This window comes from Sciurus vulgaris, assembly GCF_902686455.1.
Source record: "Sciurus vulgaris genome assembly, chromosome: 18".
Taxonomy (NCBI): Eukaryota; Metazoa; Chordata; class Mammalia; order Rodentia; family Sciuridae; genus Sciurus; species Sciurus vulgaris.
The window spans coordinates 35,285,939-35,304,947 of record NC_136479.1 but is presented as its reverse complement, the minus strand read 5'-3'; the positions used below and the strand labels follow the sequence as shown (position 1 = coordinate 35,304,947).

General features: G+C 53.1%; 2 protein-coding genes across 2 annotated transcripts; one reads left to right on the top strand and one right to left on the bottom strand.

Moving 5' to 3' along the window:
* Nucleotides 1-18: 18 nt before the first annotated feature.
* Nucleotides 19-2,730, top strand: DNAJC30 (DnaJ heat shock protein family (Hsp40) member C30). Its single transcript, XM_079121133.1, has one exon. It carries the CDS (start codon nt 81-83, stop codon nt 759-761), a length of 681 nt encoding a protein of 226 aa, XP_078977259.1. The 5' UTR covers nt 19-80; the 3' UTR covers nt 762-2,730.
* A 4,301-nt stretch (nt 2,731-7,031) lies between these two features.
* VPS37D (VPS37D subunit of ESCRT-I) lies at nt 7,032-10,610 on the bottom strand. Its single transcript, XM_079120713.1, is given in 7 exon segments — nt 7,032-8,081; nt 8,631-8,713; nt 9,146-9,317; nt 10,454-10,477; nt 10,479-10,520; nt 10,523-10,546; nt 10,548-10,610. Coding segments are annotated over 7 exon segments (756 nt in total). The 5' UTR covers nt 10,596-10,610; the 3' UTR covers nt 7,032-7,718.
* Between the last annotated feature and the right edge of the window lie 8,399 nt (nt 10,611-19,009).

The window sequence follows — 19,009 nt, the reverse complement described above, 5'->3', positions numbered from 1 at the left end:
CTGGTTGGCTACCCGCGACGCCGCTGCGACCAACGCGCGGTTCCCATTGGCTCGCTCAGTGCCGCCCACCTCCCTTCAAGATGGCAGCCGCGCACGGGCCTTGGCGGCTGCGGGTGTCACCGTGGAGGTTGTGGCAGATCCCGAGATTTCCTCAAAATTCGGCGGCAGGCCTGGGCCTGCGAGCGAGCACTCATTCCCGGGGAGACGGCCCATACTCGCGCACGGCGCTCTACGAGCTGCTCGGTGTCCCCTCTACCGCCACCCAGGCGCAAATCAAGGCGGCTTACTACCGGCAGAGCTTCCTCTACCATCCCGACCGCAACTCGGGGAGCGCGGAGGCTGCCGAGCGCTTCACGCGCATCTCCCAAGCCTACCTGGTGCTGGGCAGTGCCACCCTCCGTCGCAAGTACGACCGCGGACTGCTTAGCGACCAGGACCTACGCGGACCCGGCGTCCGGCCCTCCGCGACGCCCGCGCCCGACCCGGGTCCGCCCCGCACCCAGCCGGCCAGCTCCCGGGCGCGCGAGGCCGGCGGGGCTTCTGCCGGCGCCAACCGCACCATGTTCAACTTCGATGCCTTCTACCAGGCGCACTACGGAGAGCAACTGGAGCGCGAGCGGCGCCTCCGGGCCCGGCGGGAGGCCCTTCGCAAACGGCGAGAGGACCAGGCCAAGAAGGGGTTCCAGTGGGAAGAAACCCGAGACACGACGTTCGTTTTCCTTCTCCTCATAGTATTCATCCTCATCGGCCTTCGTATTTAATGGGAGAGAGGAGGAAAGGAGAGCTGCCCAGCCAGCCCCAAGAAAAGGGCCTTTCCTGTTCTCTGAACCATTGGCCTTGCATAGTCTACCTCTGCTGGGGTCCGAAGGCAAGGGGACCCTTTGCCCTCCCGAACCCGCCCATCCTAACAGGTAACCTGTACATCCCTTCCCTGCGGTTCAAAAAAGGAGGATTTTTTCCGATGCCCAAGAGGCAGGCCCCAGCATGAAAAGTCCCGAAGGCCCGGAAGTGGAGGGTTTTCTGGAGTCCCTTGGTTGCCTGCTTCCAGAGGTTGCCTTCCTGATGTTGCCCACGTCACTTTTGAACACTTGCTCTGGCTTGATGGTAAAGCCCTGAGCAATATTTTTCTGCTCCTGCCCCGTATTTGTGTCTCGGGGCTCCTCTGTAACTTTTGAAATGTGCAATATGTCCAGTTGTTGGCTGCCAAAAGAAAAATTCTGGGGCTGTACAAAACTTGTCTTTCTGTGTGTCCCCCACACCGCAGATGTGAACCATCCAGGGTAAGAATGTGGTCTGTGGAAAGCTTGCCATTCCTTAAGGGTCTGCCTAACACCACTTTTCCCTTCTGTTGGTGGCACTTGGAAGAGGGAAAACAAGGTCATCAACATAAGGAGTGTGTGCCTGTTTCCATTTGTAGCTAGTGTATGACCTTGGAGAAGTTTCTCCATGAGCACAACAGCAAAGGAGTGAATCATTCGCCCTCCCGAGGTCTGTCACCCTTTATTAACCACAGTTCTGGCCCATAGTGATTATAGTATGATGGTAGCAGGGCAGAGTTCACCTTGGGACGGTGTGCCTATCATGCCTTTATTAGCCAGTCTATTCGCTAAGTGTGCAGCCCATCTCCTCCAAAAAATAGAGACTGAGTCCCTGGAGGATGACCCATACTCCTGTTGAGCTTGCAATGCTTATCACAGACCCCACAAGCCATATCCTTAAAACCAAGCCACTAGAGGCTGTGGGAAACTTTGGGGGTTTGGAGTAGCCAGGCCTACTGGGGTCACCAAGCTTGCTGGTCAAGGTGGAGAGTGTGCCTCGTGCACAGCTGGATGAAGGGTTGTCTTGGGTATTTGTGGTTTTTTTCTCTTTGGCACTGAGCAGCTGGGTAGTAAGGCTCCTTTGGCTCACCACCTGCGGGGAGTGAGAAGGCAGGGTTTGGCAGCGTTTATGCAAGGAGTTGAGTATAACTCTGTGGGAGAGGAAATCCCTTCCAGGACATCTAGGCCAGGAAGAGGGCCCAAGTCTAGGGTTTAAACAAAGCCCAAAGTGCTTACGTATGTTAATGGCAACTCCTGCTCTTGATGTTGTGTGTAAGAGCCCTGTATAAATTGGGGTAAACCCACACAGTCCAGCTTGATCTCGTAAAAACTATTTGATTCTCTTGCCCTGGAGGTTGGGGTAAACTAGCCAGCAGGTTCCCAGTGATCATGACTTGGTAGTAAAGATTGAAACCCATGGAAGCTCTGAGCTGCTTGGCTCTGAGCCTTGGTTTTCCTGGTAGAGGATATATGTACTTTTTAAAAAGAACATTTAATGTTATTATGTTTCAAGTTTGGAAAACAAGAGGGGAAGTCTGTTCTTTTTGAAATATAAACTAGAGGAAGCAGAGCTTAGCAGAAAGTGCACAAGTTAGTGATTTCCCAGCCCAGAAAGCAGGCCTGACCGTACCTGAGCAGGGGCATTCAGTTTCCATCAGAGGGGCTTGAGTTCCTTTGTTTGGGTTTGTAAAAGCACTGGTGATCTGTAACAGCATGGACCCTGGACATAGACCTCACATTTGTTTCCTCTCAGCCAAGAATGTTTCCTGTGGCCTAGAACCCATAGATACATAGAATGTTACAGGTTTCAGACTTGGGGGATGGTTTGCTACGTGAAAATTCTGGGACTTTCCATAACATTCCACGCAACTCTGAACAGGGTAGTCTGTAAAGTTTATTAAGCATAGTCCAACTGTAAGCCTCTCCCTATGGCTTGCAACAAGGACCACTGCACTCTGAGAGTGTCCATCCCCACAGGCTTCTGGTCTTTTTTTTAGGCCATTGCAGAACTCCAAGAGGCTCTACTCCCTACTGTCCCTAAAACTGAGTCTGAGCCCTTTGTGCAAAGGGAGGTGTATGGGAGAACTTTTAAAGGATCACCAACTGGTTCCCATGATAACATTTGTCTCCCCCATCCCCAGCTTTCCAGGTCTGTCTATTTACCTGCCCTGGCAAAGGAGGCTGCCATGGATGTTAGCCCCTGCCTGGTAGGGCTTATTCCCCAGTTCCCAAGGCTGCAGGCTCAGACATGTCCAGTCTTAAGTCTTTTTTCTTCTCTTGGTTGCAGACGAAAGACAAAAAGCCTCAGAACTTTGGACCTAGAATGGGAAACTAGCAAGAAGGGCCCAGCCTGCCCCAGGCTGTGCTCAGGGGGTGGGGAAGGGGGCGCAAGGGCATTAGAGGGGGAGCCAGCAGCAGGCACCGTGCAGTCCCAGGTGGGAAGACTCAGGCAGCAAGGCAGGAACCAAAAACGCACGTGTGTAGGCAGCTCTGGATTTGATGCAAACTTCATTCCTTTTGAGCCAAACCGCTCTCCCCTCGTTGCTTTTATTTTTTGCTGGGTAAAGTAACACTTTGCAGACCCCAGTGTTGACAGTGGGATTTCTCCCTATTTTCTTCTGAGATTCCAGCATGTCATTCTCGGGATGCACCGTCAGCCTCTGTCATGGTTCCAGAAGTTGTTGTCCTGAGGAGTCCTCCACTGGCACGATTGACTCAGGTCTTCACAGGTGCCAAGTGAGTGGCCACCAACACTCCCTTTTTGAGAAATGGGAGAAACCTGTGTCTTGAACCTTTGGGCTTTTGGGGAGGTCACCAGACCCCATGAAAACAGGCCAAGAGATGGGACACTGGTCAGAGGTGGTACTCCTTCAGTCATCTCCTTCTCCCTCCCACCCCCTCACTTAAGGTGCTGAGGATTGAACCCAGGCCTCATACCCAACTCACACCTGACACTAGACACATGCCTTACCACCGAGCTACATCCCTAGCCCAACCCACACTCTTGAATTCAGTGCACAAAAAAGTGCTCTGACCTGGCCTTAGCCAACTCGATTCATCTGCCCATGAGCAAGGGCATGGGGGAGGACCTGCCTCTCCTGCCCCCTACAGCTCAGCTCTCAGATCCAGCTTGCAGCCCAGGTGGGTTTGTGCAGAGCAGCTGAGTGTCCCTCTGTTAATGTGTTAGAACCCTGGTGAGATCTGAATGGACCTTGTCACCTTGCTTGTGCCAAGAAGGCGAAGCCCATGCGGAATTCATCTCCCACTGGCGTCCTGAGGTCATGTGCTCCTTGATCGAGACATCTCTCCAGTCTCTAAGGCTGCCACAAACCTGGGCTCCTGTCACTAGTCTGGAGGCTGGTTGACCTCCCACTCACCTGCCTTTGCCCCTTTGACATTCCCATGGCAATCCTGGGAGGGACTGCATTAGACAAAAGAAGGCCTGTTTAGAGGACCAGGAGCAGAATAATGGTTCACAGGCCACAGCCATCCTGTCTGACTGGGATGTGCCTTAAAATAACTTAGGCCAACATTCAGAACTTGGGAGATTCTTTCAGAAAAATACAGACTGCTGACCTCTTGAAAAATGAAACTGTCTGCCACCACTGAGCTCACTTAACGGCCCAGCACCGTGGGAGAAGCCGAGTAACAGCCACTTGTAGATGCGACATTGCTCCCCAGGCTGCTGCCTGCCCACCAGCTGAAGAGGTCAAGTACGTAAGACCTGGATCCACACTCTTGCCCCATTTCCCCCAGAGTACAGAAACATCTTTCCCCAGGTCCACCAAGAAGGAAAAGCATTTCCAGAGGAAGGGGGCAGGCGCATTACGTATTTGTAGAATGGACTGCTTTGCACCCGTGTCACATCCCTGACCCCTACGTTTGACCCCTACGTCCCTAGGCTAAAGTGATGTCTCTGCAAGAACACACACTTTATACAGGCAGGCTAAGTGGAAATCTATTTTTTTTCCAGTGCTGAGGACAGAGCCCAGGGCTTCGCATGTGCTAGGCAAGCACTAAGCCACATCCCCAGCCCCTGAGTGTAAATATTATTTTCACTGTGGGGCAAGAAGAATCTTTTGAGAAGTCTACAGCAACAGCAAGGTCTTACACAAAGCCACAGTCCTTTTAATAGAGTGACACCAATTTCTCCAGCGCAGTCTTCTGTGGAAAATCCTTGTATAAAACGGATAAACCTGCAGCAAGTCCAACCAGCCTGTCCTCTTGGAAACCATTCACTTCCCTCTCATCTTGGAGGTCAGGGTGTGAGCCCTTAGCCAGGGCTTTGCAAGGCCACATTGGCTCAGGCCTGCTTAGCTCAGTGAGCCTTGATCAGTTGTCTCTGGGAAAGAGGGGAGGCCTAGGAAATCATGGAAAGCCAATGATTCCCAAACCAGGAGGCTATATGCAAGACTTTCTGAGAAACAAGAACTGTTTTTATCCAAAGGGTAGGAGATTGTTATTTGGGGGATTTTTTGGTTTGGGTTTGTAAAAGCACTAGTGGTATATAAAGGCCCTCGATATAGACCCTCAAGTTTGTTCTCTTTCACAGGAGGATCTGGTCAGGATCACTTCCCTCCGGCCTCAGAACCTGGAAGCGGAAAGTCTCAGGAAGGAGGAAGGGCCCAGACTGCCTGAACCCTTCCAGAACATTCCAGTATATTCCATGTGCCTTCAAGCCAGGGGCTTTCTGAAGTTTTTTTAGCCATCCAATTCTTAGCCTCTAGCATGGCCCACCAGGATGCCCACTCCTTCTCCCCACCTGCTTCAGGTCTTATCCAGGCTTGAGCTGAACCCTGAGGGGCCTCACTCCCTCTAAAGGTGGGTCTGAGCTCTGGGTGGAAAGTGAGGTGTGTACCAGGCCTTTGGAAGGACCTCGTCTAGTTCCCCTGGTAACGCTCTTCTCCCTTCCCGGGTCCCTATCTACCTGGGTCTTTTTGCTGCTCACCTGCCCTCTCCTAGCTGCTGCCTCTAGAGGCTGTTCCCCCAAATCATGATGGCAGAGAATCTTGGTCATGCCCAGCCTTGGCCCCCTTCTCTCCTGATTACCACAAAACTTCTGGAAGCTGGGACCAGGAATGGGATGCCAAGGCAAGAGAGGCCCAACCTGCCCCTGGCTGAGCCAAGAACGAAGAAGTTTCCCTCTATGCTCAGCTGCTGTCATCTCAGCCATGGGGTAACAAGGCCAGGGTGGAATGGGGCTTCTCAAGTGGACACTCAGGACTTTAACTGTGCCCCTACCAGGGGCAAGTGACTGGCCCAGAAGGGCTCTCCAAGGTTCACATGGGCCAGTTCCTCCAGTTACTGCCTAATCCCTAAGGTCCCACCAGGCACTGCACACACATCTAGTGGGGGTCTCCTACACAGAAGCAAAGCCACCAAGGGCCTCGCACCAAGCCCAATCTGGCTCCCCACAGTCTGCCTCCATTGGTCTTGCCTCTGACTCTGACTCCACACGAAACAGTCCTTTAGAAACTCCAAAGCTAAACATCACACACGTGTATTTTTAAACAGATCCTTCCTGGGACTTTGTCCCACTCATTACTCCAAAGGTGCCCTTTTAGGGGATCTCATAGTGTCAAACTTCAGCAAGATGTAGAGCCAACCCAATACCTCCCTCTTTCAAGACGGTGCTATTCCTGGTCACGTGACCACGCCAGCTCTGCAAGCTTCCAGGCACTAACAGTTCCCCGTGCCTGCGAGAGCTTCCATTCTCCCTCCCGATGTCATCCATCTCCTTAGACAACCCACACTGAGACGGGGCATGTTCCTGCTCACCCATCTTCTTGCCCCACACTCACAGGCCAAACTGACCACCAGTCTTGACCTAGCTGAAGACACAGGCCTTCGTCCTACAGACCACAGGGAGGTGGTCATCTGGCAGGCCCAAGGGAGCAGGTACCATCCTGATTGGGCTTACAAGAGACCCTGCAAAGGAAGGTGCATGTGGGTGAAGCAACTGCAGACCGCAGCGGAGCAGAATGTGCTTCCCAGAAGTGCTGGGAGGTAAAATTTAGGAAGGGCTTTCATGGGTTGGTGACCAGAGGAGGCTTGGCGGAAGAGGCAGCAGTGGTGCTGGACCTGCAGGACAGCTGGGCTTTGGATGGGCGGAGAGGAAGGGAGGGCATCTCAAGAAGAGGAAGCGGAGGCTGAGCTGTGGGGCTGTGCCGCAGAGCAGCTGGCGGAGGGAGCAGAGAGGAGTCTGGCAGCATGTCATCCTCATCATCACATTTATTGACGGCCCCTAGGAGGCGGGGCTGGGACAGAACATACAAAGACAAGGACCTGCCCCTCAAAAAGGTTCCATTCTAAGGAGACAGGGACAGAAAATACAGAATGGTCTTTCCCTGGGGATGGCCCACTCTCACCTGCGCAGGTTCAGAAACACTGGCCTACCTTGCCCCAGGGTCTGGAGCATAAGCGCACGTAGCAGCCCCAGGGCGGTGGTATCCCTGCCCCCGCAGCTGGGCCCTTGACCACCTGGCTCCTAGGTGGTGTGGGCCCTAGAACGGGGGAAGGTAGGCTCAAGACGTGCCGGAAACATCCCCGTTGCCCTGGCATTGTGCACGCCAGTGGAGTGGTAGGGTGCGACAGGCCCTGAGGGGAAGGGGCACCTTCCAGGCCTCATCGGGGCTGGCCCCTCACCCCAGAGGCCCCAGCCAGGGAGACAAAAAGGCAGAGTTTCCTCAGTGCTGGAGGCCCAACACCCTGCCCACCCAACCCCAGCCCTCTCTGGGCCTCTTGGGGTGACCCTCCTCCCCAGCTCAGCCTCCAGGGCCAGGGCCTGCCTGAGGCCAGGGGGAGGGGCCTGCCCCTCCCCCCACCCAGGCAGTGGGGGAGGAGGAGGAGCCACGAATCAAGTTTGGCTGGGCCCCCTGCTGGGGGGCCGCACCCTGGATCCTACCGGTGGGGGGGCTCTGGCTGAGAGGGCCGAGGGCTCAGCAGAGGGGCTGGGCCAAGAGGGCACCCAGGGGAGCCCTTGAGCGGTGGCACTGGGCGGGAGTCCAAGGGGGGCAGGCTCCGGGGCACTGATGGTGGCCCCCGGGCAGCCCCAGTGGGCAGGACAGCTGCAGCCGGGAAGGGTTGGGGGGGGTCCGTGGCAGCAGGGGGTGCTGGCTGGGTAGACCGCTCGCGACGCCGCAGCAGCTCCTGCAGCTTCTCAGCCTGGGTCCGCCTCAGGTGTGCCAGGGCCCGGCCCCGCTGGAAGGCGGGCAGGAAGGCCTCCAGGCTCTGCTCGCCCAGCAGCAGCTGCTCCATCTGCTCCTGGACCGAGGAAGAGAAGGCTTGGGAGGAGCATGACCAGGGACCCAGGCTGGCCCTCTCCCCCCAGCGACCAGCCGCTGGGCCCGAGTTCCAGTCTGGACCCGCCTGACTAGCTGAGGGACTGCGTAAATGTCCTCCTTACTTCCAGAAGGAGGATGCCATCACCAGACCTGCCAGGTGGGAGCTGAGGCAGGATCAGAGGTGGGGACAGACAAGGGTCTCATCAGGACACCCAGCAGGGCCCTCTTCCCTGTGTCCTTCACCTCACTGAGTGCCACACTCAGGTCCTCTGCAGACCCCTCCCGCCATAACTGCTCTGAGGCAGACATTCACAAGGGAATGAGGGCAAAAGTCACAGGTGGGGACAGTGAGCCCTTCTGTCCAGGACTCGGGGCAGTGCCAACAGCCACGCTGGGCTCGCCCGTAGCCAGACTCGCAGGGCAGGCTTCCCAGAGGATGACTCCCAAATCTTCCATGTGACGAGCACCGGAGTGGAACAGGATGGGTCTCCCTTCTAGGCCCCACGCAGGCCCAGCCACCTCCCCTCACCTCCGCCTCTTGCTCAGCCTCTTCCAGCTCAGCCTGCAGCCAGCCCAGCGCACAGTGGGGGCTCCAGCGATGCATGCTCTCCTCTGAGGGTCACAGAGGGACAGAGTGACCAGCCAGGATGGACAAGCCAGAGCCCACTGACTGTGACTCCACACTTCCCGTGCCCTCTCTGGAGCCCCAGAGTCCTCATCTGTACAGTGCCCTGTGATTAATCTGTGTGCCCCTCCCCAATAAGGCTCTGCCCCAGTCCCAGTGAAGAGAAAGCAGCCACGCTGACTCCTGCGGCACCCAGTTCCCCCACTTCCCAGGGCCGCCCTCAGCCTCCCCAAGCAGCTCGACCCACCTAGAGCCCCTTGCCCAACTCCATTTTCCAGAAGGCTAGGGATGGCACCCTTAGCTTGGCCAGGAGTAGGTCTACCCAAGTCCCACCCCTCAGAGCCTGGTCCATGCCTGGGTCAACTTGCCAGCAGGCCAACGGCTCCCCCACCCCGTCGTCCTTCCAGAGGGCCCCTCACCGAGTCGCTGCAGCTTGTCTGCACAGTTCTCAGCCACCTCTCGGAGTTCCTGGTACTTGATGGCCAGGGCCGCCCGGCCCATCTCCAGGCGGGGCCGCAAAGCCAGGTTCTCCTTGGCCAGGGCGTAGTTGGAGGCCAAGCATGCCTCCCGCTCCAGCTGCAGGCCCTGGAACTGCCAGCAGAGAAGAGCTAAGAGGTGGACTCCCGGGTCTGCCCAGGCTCACCTCGCTGCCATCCTGGGCCACAGTAGTGCCCATGGGCCAAGCTGAAGGCGCCCGCAGGGCCCCAACCTTCAGGGCTGCAAGCCTACAGGTGGAGGGAGTGTAGTGGCGGGGACTCCGTTTTGCCCTGAGCTCCTCTCTGGACCTCAGTTTCCTCTCTACACAGCCAGTTCAAAACACCTATCTTACGGGGTCACTGCGAGATTTAAGTGAGCAAAACTATGAAGGCCTCTACAAATGTTAGTTAATTTTAATTTTTCAATTAATATGTCTGCTCGGGTCCCTGAGGAGTTCCCCTCCCTCCTCTGTCCCATTTTCCATGCATGGGCAGCTTCGCTCTTATTCCAGGCCTTTGTCTTGCTTCCTCCTCAGGTGTTGGTGCCGACAACACTCCCACCCGGGCTTACTCTCCGGCGCGCCGTCTGCACCCCTGTCCCTCGGCAGCACCCCGTCGGTGTCGCCCTCTCCCTCCGCTCACACCCCCTCCCTGCCCTCCAGTGGAATCCCACGCCCCCGCGAACACACACCCCCTTTTCCTCGGTGCCCAGCACTGCTTGCGGCTCTCCTCGGGCAGGAGCCCGGCCTGGAGCGTCCGCGAGGGCCGCCCGCCCGCCCCGAGAGGCGCTCCCGCCGCCTGTCCCCGGAGGGCGCCCCGCCGCCGCCACACGCTCCCTCCCGCCCGCGCGGCCGCCAGCCCGGGCCTATCGGCCGCCGAATAGCAACTTTTCTCCTCCGGTGGCCTAGGCAGCGCCGCCCGCCCCGGCGGCCTCGGCGGCAGACACAAAGCCCCGCGGCGCCCCGCGGCCAGACAGGCCCGAGCGGTCCCCGCGGAAGGCGCCTCCCTCCCGGCCTCCGGACCGCGGGGCGCGGGCCGCGGGCCGGACCCGGAACACGCCTCCCGAGCATCCGCCGGAGGACCCGCCTCGCGGCGCCCCGGTCCCGCGCCCCGCCCGCGGGGGCCGGCGCCCCCTCCCCGGGGCGGCTCCGCGGGGCCCTCGGGCGCGCCCGGCCCCGGCGGCGCGGCCTCGGTGGTTCGCGGGTCCGGCAGGCCGCGGCCCGGCCCCCCGCGCGCGCCCCCCCGCGCTACCTTCCTGCTGAGCCGCACGATCCGGGTCCAGCTTGGGCTCGTCCTGGAGCAGGTCCCGCAGCCTGCCCCGGTGCTGAGGATCCCAAAGCGCCCCCGGGCTGCCGGGCTCCGGCCCCGCCCGCGCCGCCCGGGCCCGGTACATGCCGCCCCGCCCGCGCCCCCAGCTCGGCTGCTGGCTCGGCCCGCTCGGCCCGCTCCGCCCCGGCTCCGCTCCGGCTCCGGGATCCGCTCCGGCTCCGGCCGCGCCGCCGCGCCCGCCGCCAGGGGGCGCCCCGCCCGCTCTTAAAGGGGCCGCGGCGCGGGGCTGGGGGTGGGGCAGGGAGGGGCGGGCCGCACCCGTGGCCGCCCGGGTGGCGCCGCGGGACCCGCCGGGACACCGAAGCTCGGCGGCGGGCCCGAGATCCGAGGGCCTCTCTCCGCACGCCCTCGCCCGGCCTCCGGTCTCCACACCTGCAGGCAGGCGTGGACCGTCCCACCCCAGTCCGTGGCTACAATTTGCAGGGCTATTTCTCATTTTCCCCTTGGATTTACACAATTTTGGAGTTCCGCAGGGCTCCAAGAGCTTCTGCTCTGCTGCGAGCTTGGACCAGTCACTCGCCTTTCCCGACCTCAGTTTGCTCTTCTGTAAAATGGGAAGATGATACACAACGAGCTTTTGAGATCGCGGATGTTGATGCCTTAGCGTAGTAGGTGGTTAGGTACCTAATATGAGCTACTGTTAACTCCTTAAAGGATGTCAACTCCCTAAAGTCCCATTACAGATGAACGATAGACAAACCAGTTCTTCCCTCTTGTGCAGGGTCCAGAGAGCACACGATGCCTGTCTGTGCAGGACACTGAGCTATACACCCTGTGGGGGGTGTGGGGGGGACACTGTCCCTGCCCTTGGGGAGCTGTCCGATTAAGGCAGTCACATTCCCACTGAGCTTACTCTAGTACAAGACAGAATGGCTTCCACTTCCCATGTGATACCAGAAAGATACCCTATCTTTACAAGTGGGCTTGACCGGACTGGGGTTGTGGCTCCGTGGTAGAGCGCTTGCCTAGCACGTATGACGCGCTGGGTTCGATCCTCAGCCCTGCATATAAATTAATAAAATAAAGGTCCATCGACAAAAAAAAAAAATGAGCACTACAAAGAAAAGGCGGGCTCAGCCACTGACGTTCCCCATCTCAGGAAATAAACGCTCAGAGATGAAGTCGCTTGCGTCGAAGCGCGATGAGTGAGCTTGTTGCACATCACCTCATTGCTGTGAAACCAGGGTCATCAGAAAGTTCAATCCGAGGAGTGGACTCTGAGCTGGGTTTCAAAGGATGAATAGGAGTTCTGAATCTTAAGGAGAAAATACTGGAACCAAAGAGAATTCCATAAACCAAGGAATGGGAGCCTCCCCAGAGCTCCCCTATCTCCAAAAAGCTTTCAGGGGTTTCCTGGACACCACGCCGTCCCTGGCCTCCCTTGGCCTCATGTTCTGGGGTGGTCAACCTCCTTCCTCCTAGGAGGCCAAAGGAGGACCTGAAGGCGGTGCCTTCCTTGTCTTGCCCTGTTGGCGGAGCCCCAGCGCCCACAGCCTTGCCCCTGGTGAGCCTTCCCCCACTCCTCCCCAGCTCAGAGCCAACTCCACTGCGCACAGCGGGGAGAAGCCTGTCCTGCCTCCCCTCTGGGCGTGCTGAGCACCTGCCCAGGGCCCTGCTTCCCTCCTTCTTCATTCCAAATGCTTTGCTTGGAGTTGCGCCTCCATCCGAGCCCTAGAGGCACTGCCACTAATATCTCTTGTTCTCTCTTCTGCCCTTAATTTCTGCCTTTAGACTTACACCTCCCTCTCATCTCCCCACCAATATTCTTCAAGTTCCCTCTACGCTTTCCTCCTGCCTCCGTTTCCTCCCCACCCCCACCCGCCCATTACTTGATTTCATTCTCATTTCACCACCATCCTACCACTCCAAGGGCATCTGTCCAGCAAGGTCATCGCTCCTCACTTCCTGCCAGGGAGCCTCTCCTTCACATGCCAAACCATTGACCCCCACTTTTTTTTTTTTTTTTTTTGACACATAACCACCAGAAACCAGGCATTTCATACCTATCAGGCTAGTGAAAGTTAAAAAGTCAGATACTATCCAGTGATGGAGAGGACGGGAACACCAGGGCACCCACAGGGCTGGTGGGAGAGAGCATCCGCTCGCTTTGGAGAGCAGTTTGACAAACAAGAAATTCAAAGAGAAGCTGGGTGCAGTGGCACACGCCTGTAATCCCAATGGCTCTGGAGGCTGAGGCAGGAGGATCGCAAGTTCAAGGGCAGCCTCAGCAAAAGCCAGGCGTTAAGCAATTCAGTGAGACCCTGTCTCTAAATATAAAATACAAAATAGGGCTGGGGATGTGGCTCAGTGGTTGAGTGCCCCTGAGCTCAATCCCCCATACCCCCCCAAAAACACAAAAAAGAATCTTGTATCTCCCCCTCCCCAGCTATTTCTCTCTATAGTGGACAGAATAATGCCCTCCCCCCAAAGCAACCCCTGGAACCTGTGAATACGTGAACTTACACGGCAAAAGGGCCTTCACAGATGCCATTGGCCTAAGGATCTGGAGATGGGGAGATGATCCTGGATCACATAGTCACAAGGTTCCTTATAAGAGGAAGGCAGGGGGGTCTGAATCAGAGAAGGAAATGTGACAGTGGAAGCAGAGGTCATCGCCAGAGAGAAATCTAAAATGCGACATTGCAGGCTTTGCTCCCCTGGACTTGAGACAAGGACAGGAATGTTCACAGCAACAGTATTTGTAAGAAAGAACTGGAAGCGGGGTGGCAAGTGCCTGTCATCCCTGCAGCTGTGGAGGCGGAGACAGGAGGATCCCAACTTCAAAGCCAGCCTCGGCAGTTTAGCAAGGCCCTAAGCAACTTAGGGAGACCCTGTCTCAAAATAAAAAATATTAAGGGCTGGGGATGTGACTCAGTGGTTAAGTGCCCCTGGATTTGATCCCCAGTACACACACACACACCCTAAAATAACAACCCATTCAGTAGGATACTACTTTTCCTCTAAAGTTCAGGAACAGGCAAAAGTACATATTGCTTACAGATAAGTACAGAGTAAAAATGAAGCAATGATAAACATCAAGTTCAAGAGCATGGCTACCCTATGGAAGGGATATGGAATTGGCGGTAGGGAGGGCAGTAGACACTGGAGATGTCAGTGGCAAGGATGGTTTGATATCTCTCACTCTTTCTTAAATTTTTTTATTTTTATTTTTTCAGTGCTGAGGATTGACCCTAGGACCTTGGACACACTAGGCAATTGCCCTACCTCTGAACTACATCCCCAGCCTGTGGTAGATTTTGATCTCTTAAGCTGCGAGAGGGCACATACACAGGTACACACTGTATTATTCTTTAGGCTTTGGGGTAAGTCTGGGAGTTTTCATACAAAATGAATGAAGAATTTTTGAGGGTCTGTTCTTAGTTCTCAGCTTTGGAGCCAGGCAGATTTGGATCCCGTCTGAGCTTCGCCACATCCTGACTATGATCAAGAGAAAATCTGTCATTCCCAGAGCCTCAATTATATCCCCCGAAAAAATGGGTGGATGGGAGATCAGACAAGGATGAGCATGAGTGTCTGGCTCTTAGGGTTCGGTAAACAGCAACAGGAGGCTGGGGCTGGGGCTCAGTGCAGGGCGCTTGCCTAGCACATGTGAGGCCCTGGGTTTGATCCTCAGCACCGCAAAATAAATTAATAAAATTAAGATATTGTGTCCATCTACAACTAAAAAATAAAATAAAAAACAGCAGCCAGAGAGTGCTTCTCCGGAATTTCCCTCAGCTTTTAACTTATAAGTACCTACTCTCTGCCAGGGGTTTCCAGGGGGTTCGCCATGCAAAAGACAGACCTCGTCCACAGGACTCCGCCGCCCCTGGTTTAGTTTTTAAGTGCATTGTTCTCCAGGGATCTATTCCTTTGCTTTTCTCAAAAAGAAAGAAAGAAAGCTTTGTTGAGCTATAATTCACATGTCATACAATTCAACAACTTAAATTGTACAAATCAATGTTTTTTGTGTTTATTCATAGAGTTGTGCGACCATTGAACAATGAATTTTAGAACATTTCCATCACCCCAAAGAAACCTTGTAGCCATTAGCAGTCACACACCCAATCCCACCCACCCCAGGCCCCCTAAGCTATTTTTCTTTCTTTTGGATTCTCTACTTAGTTCCTCTACTCTGGACATTCTGTATAATTGGAATTATATAATATATGGTCTTTTGTACATTGCTTCTTTCATTTAGCATGTTTTCAAAATTCATTCCTATTACAGCATATATGGGTACATGATTTCTTTTTATTTTCTCATTGTGGTGGAAATTTATAATATAAAATTTGCCATTTTATCCATTTTTTGATTTTTTATTTTATGTGGTACCGGGGATTGAACCCAGGGACACTTTACCACTGAGTCACATCCCTTGCCCTTTTTTTTTTAATTGTAAGACAGGGTCTCACCATGTTGCCAAGTTGCTGAGGTGGCCTTGGACTTGCGGTCCTCCTGTCTCAGCCTCCAGAGCCACTGGGAGTACAGGCATGCACCACTATGCCTGGTTAGTATATCCATTTTTAAATGTACAGTTTAGTGGCATTAAGTAAATTCATGCTGTTGCCCAACCATCACCACCATCAGCCTCCAGAACTTTCCTGTCTTCCCAGCCTCAGTCAACCACTAAATTCCAGTCTCTGTGAATCTGACTACTGTAGGAAACTCATGTGGGTGGAATCATATCATACATGGTGCAGCAATGCCTTTGAAGATTCATCCACAGTACGGTGTGTGCTGGAATTCCCTCCCTTTTTAAGGCTGAGTACTATTCCATTGACTATCGCTCCTTTTTAAGGATGAATGATATTCCATGTTATGTATACCACAATTAGTTCATCCGTTTGCTTGTTGATGGATATTAGGGTGGTTTCCACTTTTGGTTATTATGAATGAAGCTGTGATGAACATCTTCATGCGAGATTTTGTGTGACTTTAAAAAAAAAATTCTCTTGTGTGTCTATGCCAAAGAGTTAATAGATGATAACATTTCCCATTTTTGAGGAAAGGCCAGTCTTTCAAAGCTGCCACACCGTATTAAACATGCACTGGCGATGTAGGAGGGTGCCGTTTCTTTGCCCACACTTATTGTCTGCCTTAAATAGCCACCCTAATGGGAGCAAAGTGGATCCCGTGATTTGATTGGCATTTTCTTGATGATATCAAGCACCCCTGGGATTATTGGCTGTGTTAGTCAAGTTTTTGTTGCTGTGACCAAAATAACTGACAAGAACAACTTAGAGGAGGAAAGGTTTACTTTGGCTCACAGTTGTAGAGGTTTGAGACCACAGTGAGCTGGCTGCGTTTCTTTGGGCCTGAGGTGAAGCAGAATATCACAGTGGAAGGGTGAGGGGTAGGAAACTGCTTAGCTCATGGCCTCCAGGAGGCAAAGCGAGGAGAAGGGGCCAAGGAGAAGATGAACCCTTCCAGGAGCTGGGCAAGGCGGCACACTTCCGGTCCCTGGTCTTCCCGCTGATGGACAAGTCTGTAGAGGAACCTCCCTTGGCAGGATCAGGAGGGGGGTGGAGTCACCGGCCTGTGGCCCCGCCCCTCTTCCTTCACTCAGGAGGGAACCAAAGGCAGTTTAGGGTCCCGGCTGGGGCCTGAAGAGGCAGATGGCAATGAAGGAGGAGTGGGGGTCTGAGGAGCAGCTGGCCAGAAAGTAGCAGGAAGTCTTTGGAGACCTTTAGAAGGTGACACCATCAGAACTGCATTTAGCTGGGCACAGTGGTGCACACCTGTAATCCCAGCAGCACGGGAGGCTGAGGGAGGAGGACAGTAAGTTCAAAGCCAGCCTCAGCAACTTAGTGAGGCCCTCAGCAACTCATTGAGACCCTGTCTCTATGCGAGACCCTGTCTCTAAATCAAATATATAAAGGGGCTTGGGATGTGGCTCAGTGGTTAAGTGCCTCTGGGTTTAATCCCTGGTACCGAAAAACAAAATAAACCCTTCCAGGCATGTCCCCAGAGACCCATCTCCTCCATCCGGGTCCCACCGCAGTGGTCCCTTCGGTTGTCAATGGTCAGAGCCCTCATGGCCCAGCATTGCCTGACAGTGCCACCTCTGTGTGTGTGAGACTCTGGGGGACATTTCACATCAAAACTGTAACCCTGGTCAATTTTATACCTTCTTTGGAAAAGTGTTTATTCAGATCCTTTGTTTATTTTTCAATTGGATATTTGAGGGGTTCTAATCATTGAGTTATAAGAATGCTTAATGTTTCTGGGAAATAGTCTTTTTTCAAATACATAATTCTCAATTTTTCCCCATTCTGTAGGTTATCTTTTTATTTTCTTAATGGTGGTCATCCTTTGAAGTACATACATTTTAAAATTTTGTATTATTTTACTATTATTTTGATGAAGACAAATTTGTCTGTTTTTTCTTTTGTTGCGTGTGCTTTGGCATCATGCCTAAGAAACCATTTCCTAACTCAAGGTCACAAAGATTCACCTTTGCTTTGAAGAGTTTTATGTCTTCAGCTCTTACATTCCGATATGAATCCATTTCCAGGTAATTTTGTATATGGTGTGAGGTAAGGATTCAACTTCATACATTCGAATGTAGAAATCCAGTTATCCCAGCAGACACCTCTTTTTAAAATCTGAACCTTGACACGCAGAAATAGATTAATCCCAATTCATGTGTGTGTGCACGTATTTTAATACATTCTCATCTTTGATCCATACGTCCCTACTTTCACTTAATTTATTTATATATTAATTGGGCACAGTGGTGTACGCCTGTGATCCCAGCCACTCAGGATGTGGAGGCAGGAGGATTGCAAGTTCAAGGCCAACCTCAGCAATTTAGAGAGACCCTAAACAACTTAGTGAGACTTTGTCTCTAAATAAAATATAAAAAAAGATTGGAGATGTGGCTCATAGGGAGAGTGCCCTGGGTTCAATCCCCCACACTGCAAAAGATTATTTATGTATTTATTATTGTTTTACTCAACTTTTTCGCTGCTGTGACTCAATAATCTAACCAGAACAATTGTAGAGGAGGAAAAATTTATTTGAGGACTCACAGTTTCAGAGGTCTTAGTCCATAGATGGCTGGCTCCATCCCTTGGGGCTCAAGGTGAGGCTGAACATCAGGGTGGGAGAGGGAAGCAGCTCACATGGTGATCAGGAAGCAGAGAGAGACTCAATTCCCATTTATAAATATATACCCCAAAGCCACACCCCATTGAACCACCTCCTCCAGCCACACCCACCACTTCAGTTACCACCCAGTCAATTCCCATCAGGGGCTTAATTCACTGACTAGGTTAAAGCTCTCACAACCCAGTCATTTCTCCTCTGAACCTTCTTGCATTGTCTCACACGTGAGCTTTTGGGGGACCCCTCACATCCAAACCATGACGTTAATCTATAATGAATACCAGCTCCACCACGGAAACCTCAACCATAATCCCTGGTACCAAAAAACAAAATAAACCCTTCCAGGCATGTCCTACCAGGTGCCTCTGCCCAAGGCTGTGCCTCTGTCCACACTCCTGAATTTGGGAGCGATGATTCCCTGGCTTTTTAAAAATAGCTGTATTGAGGTTCAATCGATGCACAATAAAGTGTGCTTATTTAAAGAGCACAATCTGAAGAGCTGATGTGTCCCTTTATTATCCCTTCTTCTATCCCTTCTCCCTCCCCCTGAACCCCGTCCTCAGCATCTCTGATCCGCTTTCTCTCACCGAGGGTTGGTCTGCAGTTTTTAGAACTTATGTAAATGAAATCATACGTGTGTTCGATTTTCATTTGGCTTCTTTGGCCCAGACTTACTTCTCATTTTCCCATGCCATTAAATCTGGCGACAGTTTTTCCTTTTTGGGGAAGTATAGTAGTTCATTGCACAGACATACCACGATGTGTTGATCCATTCACCCGTTGATGGATATTTGAATTGTTTCCCAGTTAGGAAAATAAACAAAGCTGCTATGGACAGTTATGTACAAGTCTTTGTTTTGGTTTGGTTTTCATATTACGGGTTGGACCCAGGAGCACCTACCACTGAACTACATCACCATCCCTTCTAACTTTTGATTTTGAGAGAGGGTCTCACTAAGTTGCTTAGGGCCTAAGTTGCTGAGGCTGGCCTCAAACTCCTGCCACGGACTCTAGTTCCACTGGGATTATAGGCGTGTGCCACCGTTCCCCAGCTACTCCGTCTTTTTGATGTTAGCCCTTCTGACAGGGGTGTAGGTCCTTTTGCATGTTATACATTCACTAACAATTTGCTGCCTATTTGTGGTTGTTTTAAAAAGGTATTGTTAAATTTCAAAAGACACAAACTTGAACATATTTTTGCAGTACAGTGTGATGTGGTCAATACTTGTGTACAGTGTGTAATGATCAGATCTGGGTAATTGGTGTATCCATCACTTCACATGTTTATTATTTCTTTGTGTTGGGAACATTCACAACCTTCTTTTAGCTATTTTGAAATATATAAGTAATTGTTGCCAGCCATAGTTA

Excerpts from the sequence above, each read along its gene's own strand:
- DNAJC30 (XM_079121133.1), top strand. The coding sequence starts at position 81 with ATGGCAGCCGCGCACGGGCCTTGGCGGCTGCGGGTGTCACCGTGGAGG.